The 22,696-nt window shown below is 45.9% G+C and overlaps 3 protein-coding genes across 8 annotated transcripts in view; 2 read left to right on the forward strand and 1 right to left on the reverse strand.

The window, feature by feature from the left end:
- LOC109410169 (metabotropic glutamate receptor 1) overlaps nt 1-22,696 on the forward strand; it is a 679,657-nt gene that overhangs the window by 268,197 nt on the left and 388,764 nt on the right. The window lies entirely within an intron of this gene.
- LOC109410125 (tyrosine aminotransferase-like) overlaps nt 1-22,696 on the forward strand; it is a 44,970-nt gene that overhangs the window by 8,975 nt on the left and 13,299 nt on the right. The gene's annotated exons all lie outside the window — the stretch shown is intronic.
- LOC115256360 (uncharacterized) lies at nt 951-22,582 on the reverse strand. Of its 6 annotated transcripts, none has more exons than XR_003892584.2 (4): nt 10,962-22,582; nt 10,809-10,899; nt 10,681-10,753; nt 951-10,615 (listed from the first exon to the last, which is right to left on the reverse strand). XR_003892584.2 is itself a non-coding variant. In XM_062845012.1 (4 exons), exon 4 carries the CDS (start codon nt 17,117-17,119, stop codon nt 11,306-11,308), a length of 5,814 nt encoding a protein of 1,937 aa, XP_062700996.1. In that variant the 5' UTR covers nt 17,120-17,566; nt 17,632-17,704; nt 17,760-17,850; nt 17,913-22,582; the 3' UTR covers nt 951-11,305. The 6 variants fall into 6 exon arrangements, 1 of the variants encoding a protein (XP_062700996.1); XM_062845012.1 differs by having other exon boundaries at nt 951-17,566; nt 17,632-17,704; nt 17,760-17,850; nt 17,913-22,582; XR_009996114.1 differs by having other exon boundaries at nt 951-10,475; nt 10,549-10,615; nt 10,681-22,582.

Genomic DNA, 22,696 nt, shown 5'->3' on the forward strand with positions numbered 1-22,696 from the left:
TTGACGAACATTGGGACCTCCGACTTCCCAATCTGCACGAGTCGTTTCGTGCAACTTGTAAGGAACATCATGGTTCTCCACAGGTTTCATCCAGTCTTTAATCATTTTCATTACTGGCCTATTTTGGAAGTATTGTGAAATGCTCAGGTGACCTACAAGATCACCTGGCATAAACTTTTCAACTCGTTCAAGTCTCAGCAATTCCTTTTCTGCTTCTAATTGCACGTACTCGTGCAAAGGTAGCAGATTGAGAATCGCATCTAAAGCTTTTGATGGAGTGCTACGCATCGCTCCTGTAACAGCAATGGACGCAAGACGTTGAATTTTCGCAAGCTTTGATTGCGTGGTAGCCTCTTTTGTTTTTGGCCACCAAACAAACGAAGCATACGTCACTTTTGGGCGGATTATGGCAGTATAAATCCACATTATCATTTTTGGTTTCAAGCCCCACTTCCTGCCAATAGTTTTGGAGCATAACCAGAACGCACTTGTTGCCTTACCGATCACGGACTCAATTTGAGCATTCCAGTTCAGTTTGGCATCCAGAATCAAACCTAAGTACTTGACTCGATCACTAGGATGAATTTGTATCCCTCCAAGCCGAAAAGCTTTTAGGTTGATCTTCCTTCTCCTAGTGAAAGGGACAATTACGACTTTTGACGGGTTGATGCTAAGGCCCTCCTTAATACACCATGAATGTGTATAGTTTAGGGCCCTTTGCATTCTCTCCGAAACAGTTTCGTCATACTTTCCTCTCACTATTATGACTATATCGTCTGCAAAGCCCACAAACTCGAAACCTCTTTCCTTCAAGCTTTTCAGAAGATCGTCTACAACTAAGGACCACATTAGTGGTGAGAGGACTCCTCCTTGAGGGCAACCCTTTGTTGCCCTTACTGTTATAGAAGAACTTCCCAGCTCAGAGGTGATTTCTCTTTTTGCAAGCACAGTATGAATCCAATGTATGATACATTGGTCGAAGTTTTTATTCTCCATGGCACGCTTCATAGATGAATAGGAGGCATTATCAAATGCTCCTTCTATATCTAAAAAGGCGCATAGAGCTATTTCTTTTGCTGAAAACGTTTTTTCCACCTTTGTTACTAGCGAGTGAAGTGCCGTAACCGTTGACTTACCAGATTGATAAGCAAACTGGAAGTCAGACAGGGGATGCTCTTTTATGTAAGAAGAATTGATAAAATCCTTCAAAACCTTTTCCATAGTCTTCAACAAAACTGAAGAAAGACTAATTGGTCTATATGCTTTCGGATGCGTTTTATCTCGTTTCCCCTTTTTCGGGATAAAGATAACTTTTACAAGTCTCCATTTTGATGGAACGAAATTCAATCTCAAACTAGCCTTGAACATCTCAATTAGTGATGGAACCAACACCGTTTCTCCGTTTTGAATCAGTGCTGGAAATATCCCATCAACTCCTGCAGATTTAAAAGGCTGAAAAGATCTTATCGCATTTTCCACTCTGGCCTTCGTGAAGATTTCATCAGCTAAATCTGAGGCGGTGTTTACTGTACTATTTGACTCCATTGAGTTTATACTAGGACATCCTTCACCTTCCAGAGATATAGTATCATTGGAATCCACACTTAGAACCGAACCTGGAAAATGGGTTTCCATCATTAAATCCAAAGTTTCACGAGGAGTTTTGGTAAAAGCTCCATCGTCACGCTTCAGATTTCCCAATTCATTTGCATGATCTTTTGCAAGCGTTTTTTGTAGTCTAGCAACTACAGGAGTACTGTTTATGTTTTCACATGTCAGCACCCAAGATTTTCTTTTAGATTTTCGAATTTCGTTGTTGTACTCAGTCAGGGCTTTCCTATACTGAGTCCAATCTCCCGTTTGTTTCGCTCTATTGAACATTTTACGAGAAAATTTTCTTAGGCGATCCAGTTTAAAGTTCCACCATGGCACGTCTCTAGTAGAAGACGATTGTATGGTGGGACAACTGCTGTTAAAGGAATTGATGATACTTTCATTTACTCTTTGAGAAAATGATTCCAACTTTTGGGTTGAATCGATAGTTTCCTCCATTGTAAATGAATGCGAATTCAACAATTCCACATATTGATCCCAGTTTGTCTTCCTGGGATTTCTAAATGCAGTTCTAGAATAATCTCCACCGCTCCAATTGAAGATTATGTGTTTATGATCAGATAGAGAAATCTCATCTGACACGTGCCAGTTTGTGATCTTGTCAAAGATTGCAGCGTTGCACAGTGTTAGATCCAAGACCTCTTGTCTGATTGCATTTAAGAAAGTAGGTTTATCACCATTATTACAAATGTCTATATTGTTCGAAGACAGATACTCTAATAGTGACTCACCTCGACCGTTAATATCCGTACTACCCCAAACCGTGTGATGCGCATTGGCGTCACAGCCAATGATGAACGATTTGTTGTTTTCTTTACAGAATTGAACAAATGATGCGATCTCAGGAGGAGGTACCTCAGGAACATCACCAGGAAAGTAAGCTGAAGCCACAGCGATCTCAGTTTTACCCCTAGTGGTTGGTACCTCTACCATGACCGCAACAATGTCCTTTCTGATAAACTCTGTAATAGGATAACATTTTAACGTTTTACGTACTAGGACAGCAGTTCTGGGAGAATCTTGTTGCTCATCATAAAATAGTTTACTATTTTGTGTCAGAACACCAAGAATCTTTCGTTTATTGGACCATGGCTCTTGAATTAGCGCCACTTCCAGCCCTTCTTTTTTAAACCTTCGACTCAACACAGCAGAAGCACCTTTTGCGTGATGAAGGTTTACCTGTACAAACTTGATTCCAGTCATGAAAATATACATTTACCCACTTTTGTTAAGCCTCGGAATTGAGACTTAAGAAAAGTAGCCGATTATCCCGGAGACAAATTAGGTCCACTGCGTCATTGCTCCGTTTAACACAGTAAGGGCAAAAATACTGTGGAGGGTGCCCTGGTACTCCACAGGCACCGTTAGCGGCTAGGTTTTTATTAGACCCCCCTAACCATTCATTCCTAGGCACGGTACGCATTAAGCCGCTTGACACCATGAATTAGGGGTCACCTGTTAGTGGACTCTTACCACCGGAACAGACGGTCCGTAGTGTTATTCTTAGCCAGTTGAAGGAACTGCTACCGACACTACACGGCTATCTAGGCTGATCGGGAATAGAAATTAATATTGATGATCAACTTCTTTCGAGCCCGAACAGCCGTAGAACTTTTGGTTACTTGGGTAGTGATCTCAAAGGGATCTGTATTGTGCGGATTACCCAGCCTTTACCGTGCCATCATCTTCAGTCTTTACTCTCTTTTTACAACGATGATAACAAAATGTCGCATCAAAAACAAGGTGGTTTGTGGAAAAGTGATAGCAAGGAGACTCAAATTTACGAGGTTCGTTGTAAAAGGCATTTGAAATAGGGTAGGGTGTCGAACCGACCTTCGAATCCAGTGACCAAAAAAAACCACACTATTCAACGTATACTAATGGATTAGAAAAAATGTTTTTTCAACTGATTTTCAACTGAACTTTATTTTGATACCTAAAATCAATTTCAAAAAGATTTTTTGAAATCACCTTTTGACAGCTGGGTAACTGTTTGACAGCTCCACCCAGTACAAAATGCGACGAGGGGTGATTCGACAAATCGCTCCCATACAAACTTCAAATTGAATTTTAAATAGGTTCCCAAGCACCGAGATTCATGAAAATTTTGATTTCGGCTCAGTTTTGCATGCAGATTCAGAATATGGAATTATCTCAACACCGTTAAAGAAACCAATTGTTTTGGACGCCACAAAGAATCGAAAAAGCTTTGTTGCAAAAAAAACCGACCATGTTGACCCAGTGTCAAACTCCATAGAGAACTGCACGCCACGGTTGCCAAGGTATATTTTTCTAAGTCATTTACATTTCGTGGACTTGTTGTTAATGATTCAATTTTAAGACAAATTCGTCAGCTTTCCATTGGTAGCATCATAGATTAAATACTTAATAATTATTTGTTGTATGACTGCATTCAAAATATGGGGTGGGTCGGAAAGTGTGCTGATTAATGACTTGCTCTAGGAACTCCTTGAAGGATTCCTCACGAATTACTTCAGGGATTTCTCTGGAATTTCTTCCGTGATTACTCCAGAATTTTTTTCCACGATTCCTCTAGAAGTTGAGGATCCCTCAAGGCGTTCCTTATGAGATTCTTTCTGGGGTTAATGTAGGATTCCTTCAGAAGTTCTCTTTGAGTCAGCTGGCCACGCCAATGCCCAAGAGATTCCATCTGAAATTCCTCCAAGAATTTCTTATGAAAATTCCGCCATTTCGTGGCCTTTCCAGAAATTAGTTTCATGATTTCTCTTGGAATTTCTTTTTCAGAAGTTTTCTTTTAGATTATTCCAGGAGTTTCTTCTGAATTTTCTAAAAAAAATGTTTGCAAATGGGATTTTTTTAGAAGTCCTTTCCATGATTCCTTCTCCGATTCTTAAAGGAAGATCTTGAGGAATTGCTTCCGTGGTTCCTCCAGGAGTTCCGGGAATCTTCCAGAGCTTGTTTCCGAAATTCCCTCCGAGAATACCTTCCGAGATTCCTGCAGGATTTTTTTTATGTCTCGTAATAGGCCCTCCTGATTTTCTGTAGAAGACTTCAGTAATATCTCCAGTAGTTTTTTTGTTCTGGGATTCCAGAAGAAATGTAACCCTGGAGGAAACTATTGATGAAAATTCATAAAAAATTCTGGGGGAATTCCTTACAAAACTACTTGAGGAATTCCTTAAGAAATTGTTGGAAATATTCATCGCGGAACTTCATAAGGAATTTCATAAAACAAAAACTAGCGGAAATTCCTACACAAATGTCCTAGAGGAATTGCATTACGACAGATGGGAATGGGATCAGAAGGAAGAATTTCAGAAAAAAAAATCTAAGGGAACCCCAGAAGATATTCCTACAGCAATCCCAAAAGAAAATCTTGGAGAAATCCCATAAAGAACTCCAAGAGGAATAAGACCTTAAAACAATGAACACGTGACAGTAGTTTGACAGATTTCTCATAGGAAAACTGATTAACAATTCCTTTGCTTTTGTGCATTTTCCTTACAAGCCTGAGCCACTCCGATGCATCCACTAAGCTAATGCACGAGCAGGAGGAGAAATTACCGAAGAAAGCTGGATCGGAACGTTCTGGAACACTTTCCCCTTTTTGTGCCCATCTCGAAAATATTCCACCAGAGCGACCGGTTTTTATCGATAATGTAGGCAAATGAGCGGCACTCAGCTGGTTGACTGTCTGGCTCTGGCTTACTCTGGACGAAAGATATACAGTCGATTCGTTGTAAGTTGCACGATTAACAACACCTCGGCCAACTTTCTACCAGTTGAAATATAATGCCAGAAGGAAATTGAACATTCAATATTATGTGAAAGACTTCGAGTATCCGAAGTTGAAAAATGGCCGATGTACACCGATTTCACTGTACTCTTTTATCCATTTCTCGAATGACATAAATTTACGAATAACGAGGAGCTGATCAAGGTTTATCTGTAGTAGACGTTGCGGGAAGATTTTTTTAGTCGGTTATGGAAGATTCCAGAAATAAAAATATATGTACCAAGGATATCCTGACAACAACATGCCGGTTGAAGATGTAGAGTAAGGTCATCAGGATTGGTTTCAATATGGAAGGATGGAAGTGTGATCAGAGGAGGATGTTGACATGCTCTACGTTTTGATGGCAATTTGGGGTTTTCAAGCCGAATTGTTCAGCAGACTAAAGAGCTTTCTTGAAGCATTTGTAAGGTTTCATTGAAAGTAATTAATTTTCCAAAACTGAGAAAGCGCTTCTCTTCAGAATAATAGAACCCCTGTGAAGGCACAGGAAAAAAGACGTCACACTCTGATCGCTTCCCATCGACCACCTATTAAACGGTTCAATAGTTGATCGATTGACCATATCCGTCGCTGACATCGTTTTTGCACTTGTTTGACGTTTGCTCGCTACTACCATAGTGGTGGCTCGGCCAAACAAGGCATGTTTAGCATTGGGCGATTACGTTTTCGTGACGATGTTTTTTAATCAAATTTGTTCTAATTGTTACGTCTGTTTCTCTGTGGTGGAGGTTTCCGAAAGCACATCAATTGTGACAGCACATCTCTAGTAGTTAGTTCACAGACGAATGTAGCAACGATTGCGTTGTTGACAAGCACACATGCTCGAGGCATGACACGCGAGTTTGCCGTTTCATTTTTACTGAAAGTAGCAAACACGGGGTTTCCAGTTAACCTAGTGGCTAAGGTTATGGATCGCCAATCTGGAGACGACGGATTCGATTCCCATTCCAGTCGGGAGAATTTTCCCGACTCCCTGGGCATAGTGTATCATTGTCCTTGTCTCACAATGTACAAATTCATGCAATAGCAGGCAAAGAAAGCCCTTCAATTAATAACTGTGGAAGTGCTCAAAGAACACCAGGTTGAAGAGAGGCAGGCCAACTTCTAGTGGGAACGTAGAACCATACAGAAAAAGAAGAAGAAGCAAACACGGGGTTCACAAATGTAGAGACCCTGTACGTATCTCACTATGTACTCAAAATTCAATTCAATTTGTAAAAAAAAATGACTGCTCTTTATGGTATTACAGATCATTATACAAATTTGTGCTTCTTTCTGTGAAAAATATTGATCCAACGAGTGCCAAGCCTCTCGTCTTAAAATTGCTAATCTGATGTCCTTGCTTAGCATTAAATAACCAGATTTAACCAAGTAATACCGATTATTTTTGGTCACGATTGAGTCGAAAATGAGATCCACCATTTAAAACAACTGAGCTGAGAGTTTACCATGTTTGTGTGATCTGCCCACTATCCAAATCTGTAATCCATGGTATTTTCAGATAATCTCATCAATCTTGTTCGCACCATGTCTCCAAACTGCCTGATATCAGTTTCGATCGGTTCAAGCTAGACTGCTAGAGCAGCTTCCTTTCTTATTCTTTAGGAGACTACTTTCTCACCTTAATCTATCAGAAGTCCGTCCATAGCTACAGCTACAGTCGAAGAATTTACATCCATCTACCCATCGAGTGCATAAATTATCAAACGCAAATGATTTTTTATCACTCCCCATGAATAAATTTCATCTAGCCGAAAGTGTGTCCACCGTTGTCCAGCCGGCGGAACAGGTTATTCGGGTTTACCAAATGTTACCGCCAGTCAGCGCCCAAGGAGCATTTTAGGAGACGATAAAAAAAGCTCCACGTGCCATCGGTTTCTTGCCCGGTTGACGACGACGACGCGACGTCCCCGCAGCCTAATAACCTGCCGGCCGCCATCGCATCAACATAATCAAATAAATCGAAACCTGCCGGTTAGTTTTTTTTCTGCTCGACGAGCTGTTGTTGTGTCTCTGCATCATCATCCGCGATCAGTTGTTGTTGGCGAGTTCAGCGCAGATTTTTGCACCCGCCAAACGAATACTGACCCCCAAAAGTGGCGTGATTCGAAGCAAGCAACCTCACCACACTAACCAACCGGCCAACAATCCCAGTGACACCCTATCGGGTGGTGCGGTGGCCTCGCTGATTACCGTGCGCCGGTGGCTGCTGAATGTATTTATACGATCAGATACGCAAATCGAACCGGTATCCCCTGAGATGGCTGACGATGGGCCTGTGCGCTCTGGAAAACAAGTTCCATCTTCACCGGGAGAAGCGTTTTTATGACTTGCCGGATTTGGTGTTTTTTTTTCCTGTTTTCGGGAGTAGGTTCCCAGGGGCTAGAGGGGTGGATTGACTTGCATTGTCATCGATTTTTTGTGCACTTTAGGGAATGCAAATATTTTGGCGAAAGAGCAAAAACTTCCAGTTCAGTGGAATTGTGTACGTAAGCATGATGTTTGTGAAACCAAATTGAACGCTTGAGAATATCTTGAACTCTCTGCAATCGAAAACATGCATTTGTCATGTGATTTTTACTTTCAGTAATGGACTTGCACTTCATCTGATGGTAGGTCTAACTCAATGGTTTCATTTCATTTATTTAGTTCAACATTTTTACATAGACAAGACTGAGTTCACAATAATACAATACGCTACATATTCAGCTCGCTGCACCATCTCTCCAGCTTTGGAAACGTCCTACCTGGTCCTACCTCTCAACCTCTCAAGTTTTATAGCATCCGGATTTCTAGCGAACAAAATCTTTGCAGGGTTGCATCCGGCATTCGCGCAACACGTCGCCCAACATCGCCCTTAGCACGCGTCGCTCGAAAACTACGAGTCCTCGAAAATCTTTCTCGGGTATCGGGGTCCATATCGCGTGATCGTAGGGGACCACAGGTCAATGTTTTTGTAAACTTTGTAAACTTCCCGGAAAAGTCGTTCTCGTCCATGATTTTCCATAGCACTGCACGGTCGTATGCCGTCTTGAAATCGATGAACAGGTGATGCGTATAAATCTGATATACATGGCATTTTTGGAAGATTTGCCCTACGGTAAAGCTCTGGCGGTAATTGTTCCGTTTCCCACATCCTGACAATCAGCCGGTGACAAGTGTGACTATCGCGTAACTCACCGGTACAATCCATTCCCTGCCATCTTAGCAAACTAAAGTAGAATCACTTGGCATTGTACAGGACTCACGATTAAGGCGACTTCCTCCGCCAAAGCTCCACTCCTCAATGAGCCAGCATCACACTGACAACCTCGGCATGATGCTTGATGTCACTGATACTTGCTAGGGGAAGGGCAAGCAAGGGGAATGACACTATCGTTGTTCACACCCCACAAAAAGTGGTAAACTTTTCCGGACATATCTCAATGAGTGCAGCTGCTGTACTGCCTCTCTTGGCATGTCAGTCCCATGTTGTTTCTAATGCGAATAATATTTTTGTCTCTCACGAGCTCATTTAAAACAAATTTGATGTTTTTCTCGCTTCATTTCACAGCTCAATGTGCAATGAAATGTTTATAGATGAATTGAATACATTTTTTTTTAAACAATTGAAGTTATAGTGCAATACGTAGGCACTTTTAAAATCAACATGGGAGTGACATGCGAAGCGGGGCAGTATATTATCCTTTCCAGCAGTGAGGGAGTTGGTTGGCCATCTCATCCGTCGTGCTGATAGTCATTTTTTCCACTGCTTGTTCCACAGTTCCTGCATTTTTTTGCACCATTCAGGTGTTTGTCGAAGTGCTGCTTACACCTTTCAATCCTCTCACGTTCGTCCGTAAAAATGGACCTTTTTTAATTTAATTTAATTTATTTATTCACCATCTTCAACCTAACTAGTTGTACAGACTGATACTTAACCTAATTCCTTATCCTATTTTCAAACGTTGTCTTTGTAATATTAGTCTAGTCTAGTCTAGTCTACACATACACAGCCAATCATTGAAAGAATCCTGGAAAATGAGGGAAACGACTACTTCCATCATTTTTCTTGTCATTATTAATGATTTCAGTACATCGAAGATGCATTACAATCATTAAAGCGGCCAGGCCTACTGTGCAGCGTTTTTGATTCAACAATGAAAACAATGAGCGGGGACATCTCGTACCAACCGCTCAGTTTATTGAAAAGTAAAATACGGTGAAAATCGGTGGGGGTGACGATGCTAAAAAGGTTAATGTCACCCCTTGGCCCTTGGTGCTTCCTGGGATGGGACACAGGTATTTAGTCCGTGTCCTGGCCCTAATGCCTAGGCTTAAGCGCCATTGCTCGCTCCCAAACGTTGTCTTTGTAATATTAAAATCAAAATTGTCATTGACTTCGCTGAAAAGCCTGCAGCAGAAATGCAACGGGTTGAAATGTCCATAAAGCGTGCGATGCGTAGGTAGAAGAGAGCATGATTCCGAAGATGACGAGTTTGGGCATGAATATTCAATTGAAAAAGCAGCTCTCCGCAGTCGATGTTCCCTGCCAGCAGATTAAAACAGAACAGTCTCTGCAGCATTACCCTTCTCGATGCTAGTGTCTCCAACTGCAACAGCATGCACCTATTTTCGTATGGGGGTACCTAACCTCACAGCATCATTCCACGACAGGCGCCGTAATTAATGATCGTTGGACGCGCTCAACTCTACTACGTTGAACTTGGCAATACGGAGCCCAAACTTGAACAGCGTATTCCAATACACTACGAACCACTACACAGTAGACTGCCTTCATTGCATAGACATCATGGAAGGATTTTGTAATTTGTCGCAAAAAAAAACAAGTAGATAGAAGGCCTTTGCCGTTGTAGTCTAGAGGCAAGACACTGTGAAATTCGGAGCAACTCTGAGTAATCCTGAGTAACCTTTTTTGTTCGAATCCATTCAAAAACGTCTCTACAAAGCGGGAAATCGGGCAAGACTGCTCGATTTTTCACTGGTATGAGGCAACACTTCGGGAAAACCAGTGTTCGGGTCGGAATTTCGGATCAACAAACCGTTTTTGAAAATCAGCCGTTTTACGTTATGGCAGATCAAACTGTAAGTAATAAAATTTAATGTTTCGTGAAATCTTACAATTTAGCATTTCTTACTCGCATAAATACACTTACAATTTTAGTTTGTCTTTCTTCCTCTAACGGCTTCTCTTCTACCTTCCTTTTTAGGCGACGCAATCACCTATTGAAATGTTACATTTATATTTTTGTCCATATCAATATCAAATATACGAAAATTAAACTTACAAATTTTGTCCTTAATAAATTCAGTTTGGACCACTGTGTAGACGGTCTCGTCCTCGTCGTGCGTATCCGATATCTGTTATCAATCTTGTATTTACTTTCACTTCATTCAACTCTTTCAAGTAATTTACCTGTTTTCTCAGTCTGCTGTCCAGTATGTATTGTCCCGTCGGGTCTCTATCTTGTCAAATCCCTCAATTTATTCCCGTGGCTCGGAGAACACTACGGATTATTACAAGTTTCCTTACTATTCAATCTAATTGTACATAAGTTTTGCTACTTACTATATGTGCTTGTGATCGTCTGACCAAACCTGATTCGTTTCTCGTCTACTAATCACTCGCGCACCTTTCTCTATTTCAACCGAATTTCAACTTCCTTTTTAATCACCAAACTTCCGAACTGTTAATCTATTCTAACTTTATTTTGCCTATCATCAACAATCGCAATGGCACCTTCAATCTAATTCAATTTCTTCCTTTCTTTTGTTTTTATTTACTTTCTACCTTTGACAGCTATCTGTCTCTCTCTCTCCTTCTCATGTCATCTCTGCTGTCACTCTGACACCTGTCAAACGACACTTACCAATGCCTCATCGGCCGAACGCATATCTTGTGGCAACCGGCACTCATGCAGTGCTGCCAGAACATTCCCCGGCCCGTAACTCTGTCCCGGAGGCCTCATCCGGCTCAGGGTTACCACAGTCTATCTCCATCCTGGCCAGCTTCACTGTTGCTCGCTTGTACCTTCCAGTGCTGGTACGCACCCACGCTTGACGGATTCTTCCGTCGCCGGACGCGATGACCTCTTCAACTACTCCACGGACCCAGCACTTCCGGTTAGCACCCTCGACCACGTACACTACCTCTCCAACTCGCAATGGCCTCGATTCGCCGAACCACTTCGTCCTCTGGTTCAACGATGGCACGTACTCCTTGATCCATCGTTCCCAAATTACGCTGGCTAACTGCTGCGAACGCTGGAACGCGTCCCGAAGGGCCTCCGCTGGTTGAGGAGGAAACCGCGTCACACACGGCTGGTTCGGAGATGCACCCCTCAGAAAATGGTTTGGAGTGAGTGCTTCTGCTTCTACAGACTCCTGCGACACGTATGTCAGTGGACGGGAGTTGATGATGTCCTCAGCTTCCACAATTGCCGTCTGCAGGATCTCGTCCGTCAATCGCCTTCCGTCATCGAGCGCGGTGAGCGCTTCCTTCACCGAACGTACCAACCGCTCCCAAACGCCACCCATGTGTGGTGCGGCCGGAGGGTTGAACGTCCACTTCGTCCTCGCGTTCGTCAGTTGGTCTGCACAGTCATCGCTGATGCCCAGCACAGACTCCACTACTTCCTTGCTGGCTCCTCGCAGATTCGTCCCGTTGTCCGAAAAAAACTCGACCGGCCAGCCACGGCGGCCGATGAACCGGTGTATCGCCATCAAACAAGATTGCGTCGTTAGTCCAAACGCCACCTCCAAATGCACCGCGCGTGTTACCATGCAGGTGAACAGCGCGATCCACCTCTTCTCCGTTCTGCGCCCTATGGTCACGTCGAACGGCCCCAGGTAATCGACTCCGACGTAGCTGAACGGCCGTAGATTCGGCGTCAGTCGCTGCACTGGCAGTGCCGCCATTCTTGGAGTTTCCGGACGACATCGATGTACCTTGCACCATACACAGGAAGCCGACACCTTCCGGACCACTGCATCTACGTGCGGAATGTGGTACAACTGTCGCAATTCGTTCTTCACCGCCTGGCGGTATCCGTGGCCACACAGCTCGTGATAATGCTGAACTATCAGCCGCGTAATTTGGTGGTCGCCCGGAAGAATGACCGGAAACCGGAGGTCGAACGGTAGGAATTCCGCTCTTTCGACGCGTCCCTCCATCCGTATCAGTCCGTCTTCGTCGATCATCGGAGTCAGCTTGTATAGCGGGCTGGCCTTCTCGATGGCCATCCACTGGCTTACTGGTCGACACTGGTTCCTGGACAGCACCTTCAGCTCGTCGATGAAGCATTCAGACTGTGCTATCTTTAGCAGACACCGTTCCGCCTTCTCATACTCCTCTTGCTTCAAGGGTGCGCGAACTGACACACCTTCATTCGATAACCGCACCTTCAGTTGACTGCTCGTCGCTCGCAGAGTTTCAATCGGAAGCCGTTTCCTCCTCCGCTTACAGTTCGATACGAATCGTAGCACACACGCCATCGTTCGCACCAGGACCGTCCACTTCGAGAAGCGGTTCGCGTCCACAAGCACCGCTGGGACCTTCACATCGTGCAACAACAGGTGCACTCGTAGTTCCTCCGTTGTGTTCACCGGCGGCAAACTCTTCATCGGCCAGTCTTCCTCGCTCTCGTACAGGAACTGCTGTCCTCGCACCCACGGGCTGTCCGGGTGTATCTCCGGATTCTTGCCCCACTTCGTCAGCTGGTCCGCTACGTTCAGCCTTGTTGGCACCCATCGCCAGTCTGCCAGTCTCGTCAGGCTCAGGATTTCTCCAATGCGGAATCCGACGAACTGCTTATAGCGGCGCTGATCGGATCGGATCCATGATAGCACCACCTCTGCATCAATCCAGAACACCACCTTCGTGATGGCAAAGTTGTGGTTCTCGCGTACCGTCTGCGACATCCGTGCCCCAAGAACCGCTGCCAGAAGTTCCAAACGAGGAATTGACAGCTGCTTTAACGGTGCTACCTTTGCTTTGCTCATTACCAGCGCGCACATCACTTCTCCTCGTACTATTGCTCGGAAATACGCTACGCATCCATACGCCGTCTCGCTCGCATCCGCAAAAATGTGCAATTGTACGTCGCTAATCTCTTCCAACCGAGCGTGACCGAAGTAGCTGCGTGGCAGTCTGAATGCGTGCACATCCGCTAGAATGTTCGTCCACCGTTTCCACTTGTTGAAGGATGCTTCGTCCACTTCGTCGTCCCACTGACAGCCTGTCCTCCAGAGGTCTTGGATCAGCATTTTTCCCAGAATGGTGACTGGCGTGAGGAAACCCACCGGATCAAACTGTGCCATCACTATACTGAGCACAATTCGTTTCGTCGGACGTTCTTCTCCTCGTAGTACCTTCGAGTGTTCTGTCTTCGAGGCCTTTGCGAAACAGAAAACGTCTTGGATCGTATCCCATACAACTCCTAGCACCCGCTCGTAGTCCGTGCTCTTGTCCAGGCTGAAATGCACTGCCGACTCACCACTTCGCTCTCCAAGCTTCTCCAGGAACTCTCCGGAATTCGACACCCAGTTCCTGATTCGGAACCCGCCACACGAATGAACGAATTTCACTTCGTTGGCTCGCCGGATCGCTTCCTCTACTGTGTTCACGCTGTCGAAGTAATCGTCAACGTAGTGCCGCTTGACTATCGCTACTGCCGCTTCTGGATACTGTTCCGAATACTGCTCGGCGTTCAAGTTCTTCACGTATTGTGCTGAGCTTGGCGAGCACGTCGAGCCGAAGGTTGCCACGTCCATGACATACACCTGCGGAGCTTCCTCGCTACTGTTCCTGAAGAGAAACCGCTGCGCTTGCTTATCCTCCGTTCTGATGCGGATTTGGTGGTACATTTCCTGGATGTCCCCGCCGAAGGCCACCGGACGCCCTCGAAAATGGCAGATGACTCGGGGAAGAGGGACCAGCATGTCCGGACCCTTAAGTAGCTCCGAATTCAACGACGTTCCGTTCACTGATGCCGCCGCGTCCCATACTAGTCGCACCTTGCCTGGTTTCCGTGGATTCACCACAACGTTCAGCGGTAGATACCACACCGCATTCAGCGGCGTCTCCGACAACTCAGCATCGGTAGCTTTGTGCGAGTATCCCTTCGACTGATAGTCCTCAATCTGCCGACACACGTTCTCCTTCAGCGCTGGGTTTCGTTCCAGTTTTCGATCGAGTGCTTTCATCCGCCGGACGGCCATAGGGTAACTGTCCGGAAATCGCCTTTCGTCGCTTCGCCACAGCAAGCCTGTTTCGAAACGATCGCCTACTCGCTTCGTTGTCGACTCGAGGATTTCTCGAGCCCGTTTTTCTTCCGCCGGTTCTGGAATGGCGTATGATGCGGTTGGCGCCTCCTCCAGCACGTACTGCTCCCGTATCAGGTCGTGGAGGTCCTGATTGCTCACCGGTGTGACGGAGTGCAGGTTTAAATACGTCTGCGCCGTAGGCCTCCGTTTCTCGGAGCCGTAAATCGTCCAGCCCATCTTCGACCGAACTGCGATCGGTTCGTTCGGCTTCCCAACACGAGACTCCAGCGGTGCGAAAAGATGCAGGTTGTCTAGCCCGATGAGAATCGTCGGTACGCCGGACGGAAAGTCCTTCACCGGCACACCAGCAAGATGTGTGTACCGCTTCACCACCTCTGTAAACCGAACCTTCTGTTTGGGAAGCTGCAGCTCAGATACTGTCCGCGTGTTGAACAGTGGATACTTCTCCTTTGAGCCCTTCGCCGACATCATCATCTCCACGCTTCTGGACTCGTTCTCAAACCGGTTGATGTTGCCGGTCCACGTGACTATCAGCGGCTCTAGTGTCCCTTCTGCCTTCAGTCGCTTTGCCACCGCGTCGTCCACCAACGTCGCCGACGACCCTTCGTCCAGAAATGCGACGGTGTCGTACTGCCGCTTGCCGACGTGAAGTGTCACTTGCATCATCCGGAAAATCACCTTGCAGTCTGACTTCGCTTCTTGCAGCTGCACTGACTCTTCCACCCGGTGCAGCAAAGGATGATGAGATCCCTGGCAATTCCGCATCATACACCGGATCTTCGACGAACACCGACTTCCGCTGTGTTTGTTCAAGCAGATTCCGCAGAGTTTCTGCTTCTCGACTTCTCGTAGCCGCTCCGCGATGTTCATTTTCCTAAACTCATCGCAATTACGGATGAGATGATCCGTTCGCCTACAAATCCAACATGGCCGGCTGGTCACCTCGCTGCGAGAACCTTCATTCTGCCTCTTCTCTGATTCGTGCACATGCACAAACTCCTTCTTCCGGGGATTCTCTCTTCCAGGCCGCACCCGCTCGTTCACCGACAGTGTAGAGAACTCCGTCACCTCGGAGACGTCGGAAACGATGTCGGTTGTGAATCGAGTGAACATCCTCAGCGGACTGTCCACTCTGCCGCGCTTATACCGGACCCAATCCAGCTTGTAGCTCGGCGGCAATTTGTCGACCAGCTCCTGCACTAGCATCGGGTTATTGAGGTGGTCGCTGAGCTGTGCCGCTTCGAGATGATCACATAATTGCTTTACGGTGATGCCGAAACTTATGAAGGTTTCCAGCCGATCGGCTCTCGGCGCTGGAGCGTTTCTCACCTTCGTCAGCAGCGTCTTCAGCAGCTTCTCCGGCTTCCCGAACAGATTCCGTAGATCGGTTATCACGTCTGGTACTGAGTCCGGTAAAACCAGCCTGCTTCTTACTGCCTCGAGTGCGTCGCCTTGTAAGCAGTCCTGCAACCGCTTCAGGTTCTCCAGATTTGAAAATCCGCACGCCGCCGTCGTGTATTCGAAGCTGCTAATGAACAGCGGCCAGACTTCTGCTTCTCCCCGAAACTTTGGAAGGTGTTGCGACACTGCTTTTCGAGCAGCTAGTTGCTCCCTGGAGATCCGACCAACGCTTGGCCCTGGCCCTTCAGCACCTCTGCTTCTCCGCAGACTGCTATGCCGGCTGCTTTCCGCTCGATCATCTAGCTGCTCTTCGTAGATTCGGCCAACTCTTGGCCCCGGCCCGTCAACAACTCTGCTCCTCCGCAGACTGCCACGCCGGCTGCTCTCCGCACGAACGTCTTTAAACGACTCGTCGCTGCTGCTGTCGCCATCACTGTCGCTGTCCTCACTTGTGCCAGCTTCGAATTCCGTGATCACCGGCACTTTCGACATCGGCTTTGGCTTGCCAACTTGCGTCGAGCATCCCGCTCCGAATAGTTCGTCTCCTTTTGGGTACGCTCCCCGAAAATCCGCGGTCGACGGCTTGACGACTGCCGCCGACTGATCCTTCAGCCACTCCTTCACTCTCTTCTTCGGATGGTCCTCCGAAGCTTCACCAACAGCGCTTTCTTGGCCTTTCAGCGCGTTGACTCGGTTGACGCTGCTCGTAAACTGCCTCCGAATCGCTTCCCTGCTCTGCTGCCAGTTGGGCGTCCAGTAACTTCTGTTCGTGCTCCAACTGCTGCTCCTCCATTTCGCGTTGAACCTGGAGTTCCAGCTCACGCATCTCCTGTTCTTGCCTCTGCTGTTCTTCCTTCCACGCCTTCTGCCGAGCAAGTAGCTTCTTCCGCGCCGCCATCTGCTTTGCAAAGGCCTTCTCCTTGGCGAGTTGCTCCTCTTCCAACTGCTTCTCAATCGGATCCACGTCAGAGCCAGCTCCCAGGTCGGACCCTCCATCGCTTCTTTGGCCGGACTTCTTGCTCCGCTTCTTGGCCGCTGCATCCGGAACTTTCAGCTGCTGCGCACTACTTGGGAGACACTGTGGGCACCGCCAATCACTGTTGACAACCCCTTGATCAACACCAGCGCAAGAAAAATGTGCCCAGTGTTGACACTTCCCACATTGGACCCAGTTTACGTCCTCAGACATCGACTCCGACATCGAGCAGAACAAACATTGCTCGGTCTTGGAGGGTGAGGAAGCCATTCCGAAGAATCCGATTTAAAATTTTTGATTTTGTTCGGGTCGGAATTTCGGATCAACAAACCGTTTTTGAAAATCAGCCGTTTTACGTTATGGCAGATCAAACTGTAAGTAATAAAATTTAATGTTTCGTGAAATCTTACAATTTAGCATTTCTTACTCGCATAAATACACTTACAATTTTAGTTTGTCTTTCTTCCTCTAACGGCTTCTCTTCTACCTTCCTTTTTAGGCGACGCAATCACCTATTGAAATGTTACATTTATATTTTTGTCCATATCAATATCAAATATACGAAAATTAAACTTACAAATTTTGTCCTTAATAAATTCAGTTTGGACCACTGTGTAGACGGTCTCGTCCTCGTCGTGCGTATCCGATATCTGTTATCAATCTTGTATTTACTTTCACTTCATTCAACTCTTTCAAGTAATTTACCTGTTTTCTCAGTCTGCTGTCCAGTATGTATTGTCCCGTCGGGTCTCTATCTTGTCAAATCCCTCAATTTATTCCCGTGGCTCGGAGAACACTACGGATTATTACAAGTTTCCTTACTATTCAATCTAATTGTACATAAGTTTTGCTACTTACTATATGTGCTTGTGATCGTCTGACCAAACCTGATTCGTTTCTCGTCTACTAATCACTCGCGCACCTTTCTCTATTTCAACCGAATTTCAACTTCCTTTTTAATCACCAAACTTCCGAACTGTTAATCTATTCTAACTTTATTTTGCCTATCAACAATCGCAATGGCACCTTCAATCTAATTCAATTTCTTCCTTTCTTTTGTTTTTATTTACTTTCTACCTTTGACAGCTATCTGTCTCTCTCTCCTTCTCATGTCATCTCTGCTGTCACTCTGACACCTGTCAAACGACACTTACCAATGCCTCATCGGCCGAACTCATATCTTGTGGCAACCGGCACTCATGCAGTGCTGCCAGAACAACCAGAGTGATCCAGAGCTAGCCAGAGGAATTCTGAGCAACACTGCGATAACAGAGTTACTCTCGCTGTATCTGTCTTGCCCCTAGGTTGTAGTAGAAATGTGCTCGTTTTCCCGGCACATTTAAGCTCGCACTGTTGCACGGTGTGTCTGGTAGAAGAAATTTATTACAAAAAAATAGGCATCGCTAATTTTTACGTTACGTGAAAGTTGACGCTTCTAGCTTTCATTCAAGCCCAACATCGAAATATTCCATCGGGGGAACTTTTTCATACAAAAATTGGGTATGTTTGTTAAGTAGAAATAGGGATTAATTTGGAACCGTTCATTTTGTATGGGGAAATACAGTATTCTGAAAAAGTTGTTCGAGATCCCTCGGTGGATTTTTTTGAGGGACCGTGCAAATGAAAGCTGAAAGCCTCTATTTTTGAATAGCGAAAAATTTGACGATGCCTATTTTTTTGTTATAAACCTTTCCCATACACACGCCGTGTGTTGCCGTTGCGGGAAGCGTTGAGCTTCTGGTTGAACTTCCATGTTACTTGGGAACAGCACAGCTGTTCCATTTTCTCGCAATCTACGCTTTTTCTCCCACAAGACGCAGGCTTATGTTCCCGCTCTTATTTATAACGTTCCACGTTCTGCCAGGTTCCATGCTGAAGCATTACCGTAAGTGCAACGTTTTTCTACACCAAAACCGCGTTGCATTCCTCGTCGAACTCTTCGTTTCGTCGACTTCGTTTCATGTTCCCAAAGGTTTTCTCAGCTGCGTCGTTGATGGCTGCTTTTACTGTATTCCAGCAGCCCTCTAGGGACCACATCGAGCTCACCCTCGTCTCGCAACGCTGCCTCGAGATTATGCGTGTATGCTGAGGCAACGTCCGGTTGTGTCAGTCGCTCTAGCTTATATCGTAACGGCCGTCGGTACAGTGCATCGTTGATTACGAAGAGTTTTAGGCGCAGTTTGACCATCACCAGGTAGTGGTTAGAGTCGATGTTAGCGCCACGATAGCTCCTGATGTCGATAATGTCGGATTTATTTCAATGGTGTTTCGGCGAATGTGTTGCTCAAGTTACGATCTTTGAAATTGTTTCATTGCAACTACAGAGGAAGTCAGTGTTGTTGGGAGTATTCCCCAGAGGGTGACAACTACACCCTTCTTCACGCCGAAGAGGCCAAGGGTTTCGCCAGAAGATGTTCGACACGGCGGCTCCAAGAAACACAAGGACGCCCCCGGTAAAGGTGCACGCTCGCCAGCGGAGAATGTCATCGCAGCAGGCGTCTTTACCAGACAGAAATGTCTTGCCTTTTTCCCGGACAGATGTGCCAAGTTCTGTCCCTGTCTGCAAGGAAAGGAACGATGCTGATCATTTCTGTAACGTTTTCTCTTTCTGGCAGCAAAATGGAAAGACATTTCCGTCTAGTATAGAAGTGTGGTTACGGCAAGCTGTCGGCAAACGAAAAGGGTAATCGCGCAGTAAAAGCAGATCCGAAAATCGTAAATTTATCAGGAGGAGAAAGAAAGGTGAAGTTCTTATCGTTTAAGCAAGCAACGAACGTATACAAAAGTTCTAAGTACCATCGAACGAATCCAGACGGACGTGAAGAAAATCAGACGCATCCGTAATAGGGAAATGATCCTGGAGTTAAAAAGAGATCCAAAAGCCAGCAGCTTATTCTACAAAGAACTAACCGAGAAAGCGACACTCCAATGCAAAAACTTGGGTCACATCGGAGGAAGAAGTAGGTTTATTCATGAATGAGCAGTGTGAGCTAAGAGAAGTCCAGATGGCCATCGGTATAAAAAACGGGCCTTCTGGCACGCAGGTGACATCGATTAAACTACCGAGTAAACAACGAGACACTAAGAGTTGGTAAGATCGAAGTAGGCAGTCTGTGTGCCCCGTGTGCTCGCTGAGTATCTCTCAGCAACCGGAAGTGTGCTACAAATGTCTAGAATTAATACGGCCACGTGGCACGAAATTGGTCACAAGGCTCAAGGCTGCAGGGAGTTCCCAAGAAGTCTGATCTACGCTAATGCGGAGAATATAGTAATCACCCGACAAATGGCCGAAGCGAGTGCAACAAAGTCCCATTGGAGGTAATTCAAATAAACCTCAAACAGCACAGTTTTTGCTGCGGCAAGCCGTTGTAGAACAAAAGTGCGATGTTGCTATCATTTCGAAGCCATACCGACTCCAAACCGGAAATGAAAACTGGATTTCAGAAATGATCAACAGTAATATCCCGTTAAGGAAGTTTTGTACTGTGCAGATGAAGGTTTTGTGATTGTTAAAATCAACGGAATCTTTATATGTAGTAGTGTTTTTAGAAGTGCGAACCGAATTCGGCAAAAATATAACTAGTGTTCAAAAAGTCGATTCCAACGTTTTTTAAACAGTTTTTCGGACGGGTTATGCTTCCACAAAGCCTTTTAAAACGAAAGCGATTAACACTTCTTATTCCCTGAAGAAGTTGTAATACACTTCGAAACGTCGGATGAAGGAGAATATCTGATCGTTTGAGGACCAAAGCGCCCTTGAAGCTTTCGAACGGAAGGTGTTGCGTACTATCTACGGCAGAGTGCAGATGGAAGACGGAAATTGGAGAAGGCGAATGAACCACGAACTGCATCAGCTGCTGAGAGAATTAACCATCGTCCACACCGCGAAAATCGGGAGGCTACGGTGGGCGGGTCACGTCATTAGGATGTCGGATAGCAACCCGGATAGTCATCCGACCGGTACAAGAAAACGTTGTGCGCAGCGAGCTAGGTGGGTCGATCAAGTGGAGGACAATCTGCGAACCCTTCGTAGAGTGCGGAACTGGACCGAGCAGAATGGAGACGACCCTATGTACAGCAGAGGTCAATCAGGCCTTAGTCTGACCGGTAAGGCAAGGTAACGAAGTGTTGACCGCAGTAGCAAAGGCCTTTCCAACCGAGAGTGCCTCAGGCCCGAACGAAATGCTTAACGGGGCCCTAAGAACAGCTATCGACGTAAATCCGATGCGGAAGAAGTTAGTGCTGTTACCGAAGCCAGGTAAACCTCCCGGAGACCCATCAGCATATTGGCCTGGATGTAAAAAATGCCAGCTGGATAGCAATTGCCGATTCGTTACACATGTTGAGGATGTCTGAGTGTCTGTGCCAGATCCTGAAATGCTATTTTCAAAATCAGACACTTATTTACGATATAGACACCAGCGGTCGTTCCGCAGGAATGGATGCGATAGACGCTGTGGAAAACTGCATGGGTGCAGTCACCGGAAGACAGTACAGCGTGCAAGAATCATGGTCGGCGAGGCGAGTGTATTATTTACTCAAAATGCGAAGTGGGGTGATGTTGAACTATCGACTGAACTTTGACTGACAATCATGTCGACTACGTCTGCAAGAAGATCACGGCATGCGGTACTGCGGCAGTGATCTCAGCAGTTCAGCACTATCCCGGATCATGCCCAACAACTCTGCGATAAGCAACAGCAGCAGCAAGAGGCGGTTACTAGCGAGGGTATCGTCGGCAATCATTCGGTGCGCAGGCCCAATGTGGTTGGCGGTATTGAAGACTGGAAGAAATCTAGCCCAGCTGAATCGTACGTTTAGGCTGATGGCAATGCGCTTGTCGAGTTCATATCAAATTGTTTCGTCAGATTTAGTGTGCGTGTTAGCCGAGATGATTCTTATCTGTCTGCTACTGGAAGAGAATAGCGCGAGCTACAAGAGACCGAGACGCAAGAGGAGTTCGGAAAAGAAAGCGAGCCAGCACACTACTCAAACGGCAGCAGTAGCCGAAAAACGCAGTGAACAGCAGATGAACCCATCGTCTCATTCCCAATCTGTCGAGCACACGGAGAGGTTAATTTCCAAATTACGAAATTTCTGTCTGGTGATGGCTGCTTGAGGCAGTACTTTCGCAGATTCGGCCATACAAGGTCGCCGATGTGTTCTGATTGCCGGGGCATTGAAGAAACACCGGAGCATGTATTGTTTAATTGTTCAAGGCTTGTGCAACCACAAAGTTAAATGGCTGCATCTGTTGGAACTGACAATAACGTATACAATATTGTCGAACGAATATGCAGTGACGAAGGAAAATGGAACGCGGTTAACTGAACTGTAGTTCAGATCACATTAGTACTACAGCGAAATTGGCTGTAGGAACAACGAGGGAGAACTCTGACGGAGTAGGCTAGATCCATCGCCAGGGCCAAGTCGAGTAAACATTGGTTCAACATGGCGTATCAATAGGGGTCGGAAGGCTCAAAGTGGGGCTAGTTGGTCGCAAAATGGCAAAAGGTGTACATATGTAGAACAGGAGCATACAGGAAATAAGCTGGCCATTTAGTATGGGAAACGACCGGTGGTCTCAATGTTTTGTCCGACATTGTGCAGTACATGCTGAAAAAACTCTGTAAATAACTGCT

The sequence above is a fragment of the Aedes albopictus genome, chromosome 1 (genome assembly GCF_035046485.1).
Source record: "Aedes albopictus strain Foshan chromosome 1, AalbF5, whole genome shotgun sequence".
NCBI classification, from domain to species: Eukaryota; Metazoa; Arthropoda; class Insecta; order Diptera; family Culicidae; genus Aedes; species Aedes albopictus.